This window comes from Alexandromys fortis, unplaced genomic scaffold (genome assembly GCF_014885135.2).
Source record: "Alexandromys fortis isolate MF-2015 unplaced genomic scaffold, M_Fortis_MF-2015_v1.1 scaffold_323, whole genome shotgun sequence".
NCBI classification, from domain to species: Eukaryota; Metazoa; Chordata; class Mammalia; order Rodentia; family Cricetidae; genus Alexandromys; species Alexandromys fortis.
Window position 1 is genome coordinate 619,658 of NW_026068278.1, and position 2,718 is coordinate 622,375.

The window sequence follows — 2,718 nt, forward strand, 5'->3', positions numbered from 1 at the left end:
GGGGTGAGGACCTTGGACTTTCCACAGGGCAGGGAACCCTGACTGCTCTTTGGACTGGAGAGGGAGGGAAAGGGGAGTGAGGCATGGGGAGTGGGGGAAGAGGGAGGGAAAAGGGAGGCGGGGAGAAGGCAGAAAATTTTAATAAAAAATATTAAATTAAAAATAAAGTTTAAAAATCTTGAAGTCCTTAAATAAGGAATAAATTAATACATAATATAATACGGCATGTAAAGATGGGAAATACAAAGATACTGAATCCTGTATGTTATTGTGTTGTTTTTCAAATTTTTGACTGCTGATAAAGGTTCAAATAGCTGGTAAAAATAATTGAAATATAAAACTTGCCTGATTATGCAAAACTATATACTTTAGAAATATCTTGAAAACAAAATGTTAAGTCAAAAGCTGTGTTGCTTTGTGGAATAGCTTATGCTTTTATTTCCACAGGAAATTAAAGTCTGTATATTCATTCCAAGTTGATAAGGTTCACGTTTGAGGAAGATGCCCTGAAAACCCTGGCTACAGATATAATGAAATAACCAAGAAAAACTACAAAACACATTATGTATATTTTAACTCTTCAAACATAAAATATAAAATCATCTTTGGCTTACACATGTTCAAAACACAATCTATACTTGCCTTAGTACAGATATCTATGTTACCTCTAAAGTTTTTTTATGTATTCACACCAAGAAGACTAGACATGAATGGAAACAAATGGCCAAGGTGATTCAGCCACTGAAAATGCCTCTATTGCAGTTTCCTCACAGTGCTCAGAGTTCTGCATCTAGATCAGCCCCAAAGTTGTTGACTGAGTAGGTGCAGACTCATAGAGTATGACTTGACAATGACCATAATTGTTTTTTCACATTTTCTCAATTATGCCAATGCCCTAAGTAATCAAGAAGCAGTCTAGAAAAAAAAAAAACACATGCACATTCTCAAAATATGGATTATAGATGTTTGTCTTTATAAAGAGAATGGTTATAAATTATTATTTCTTATGGTCAAACAAAGCAAAACAAAACAACAAAAACTTAGCATTGGATTTAAATTGAAAGATATCTTTCTAAAGCAAACAAAAATATAGATATAACACAGAAATGATCAGATAAAAGGGCAAGATATTGAATCTACTTTAATCCAAGGTTTAACTATTAACTCAAATTAATCTCAAAATGTTTTGCACACACACATATTTGTTATTTTTTGTTTAAATAAAAAAGAACCATGTCAATGGAGGTGGTCACTGATAAAGATCTAGTAAATTTATGTTGTAGCATAGAGGGGGTCCAGAACCAGCATCACTTCATTCTCTGATGTCCTTTTGAAAACTTGATAAATTCTTTATAGGACTGTGAAGTGACAAACGGACAATCAGAATGATTATGTCTGTGGAAGTCTCCAGGTCAATAATCTCTGTTATTTTAATCGAGGGCAGCTTCCTGCTCCTCCTGGGTTTCTAACATGCTCAGGATGTGGTTGTAACACTCACTGTGTCTGGCACAGTAATAAACCGCAGAGTCCTCAGATGTCAGGCTGCTGAGCTCCATGTAGGCTGTGCTGGAGGATTTCTCTGCAGTCAGTGTGGCCTTGCCCTGGAACTTCTGTGCATAGCCAGTACCACCATTACTAGGATTAATATATCCAATCCACTCTAGGCCCTCTCCAGGTCTCTGCTTCATCCAGTTAATATTATAGTCAGTGAAAGTGTAGCCAGCAGCCTTGCAGGAGATCTTCACTGCAGACACCGGGCTCTTAAGCTCAGCCCCAGACTGCTGTAGCAGGACCTGGGATTGGACACCTGTGGAGAAAAAAATGAATAAATGTCACTGTTACCAGAGTGTATAGACCATATTTATTTCTGGAACTGGAGAGCCACTTACATACAGAAGCAGACACCAGGAAGGAGATGACCAATGTCCATTCCATGGTGAGGACTTCTGTGCTCAGTGACTGCAGAGAGCACACCGTGATAATCTGTTGTGGGTGGACACCTTTGTATCTACAATCATAGATTCACATTGTTTGCATATTCATGAGGCATGGTACTTCTTAGATAAGGACCTAGCCCAGATAGTTTAGTCAAAAGGATCTGAGGTGATAGCCATTACTGAGGGCTGTGGTGAACATATAGTTAATAGAAAAGGCTTAATCATTCAGCTTAAAAATGGAATCCCAATGTGAGACATTTAAAACTTTTCCTAAAAATATTGATTTTTAGGTGGTGATAGTGAAATGGATAATTGTGAATGGAAGTTAAAGAATTCTCAATTTAGGAGAATTTGTAATCTTTTTAAATGTACAAGGAATTAATACTTCTTTCGCAACAGGTTTAAGATATATGTTCCTGGGAATGTTTTCTTTAAATTCTTTTCTTTTTATCTACTTGTTTGCTTTCTATAAAGAGAAGGAATGGTTGTAGAATTGAGAAGTAGGTATGTGGGAAGGATCTGAAAATAGGCACAAAAATTGTGATCAGAATAAAATATTGTTTAAAAAACTATGTTTTACAAAAACCAAAAATAAATAAGTGAATTTTACTAGTATAAATGAAAAAGTAGATCACTGTTTAACAAAAAACATTTTATTGTGTTTGAAAATTAGGGATTTTATATAATAACTGTATCAGGTGTTGTTCTACTAATAAAGAAGCCCACAAATGCTAGGGAGATCATTCCACTCCTCATCTCATTTCTGTCTTGTTGATTATTG

At 35.6% G+C, this 2,718-nt stretch overlaps 1 gene segment (V, D, J or C); it reads right to left on the reverse strand.

Moving 5' to 3' along the window:
* Positions 1–1,430: 1,430 nt before the first annotated feature.
* On the reverse strand, positions 1,431–1,974 carry LOC126494698 (Ig heavy chain V region 108A-like). The segment is given in 2 exon segments: positions 1,431–1,807; positions 1,890–1,974. Coding segments are annotated over 2 exon segments (423 nt in total).
* Between the last annotated feature and the right edge of the window lie 744 nt (positions 1,975–2,718).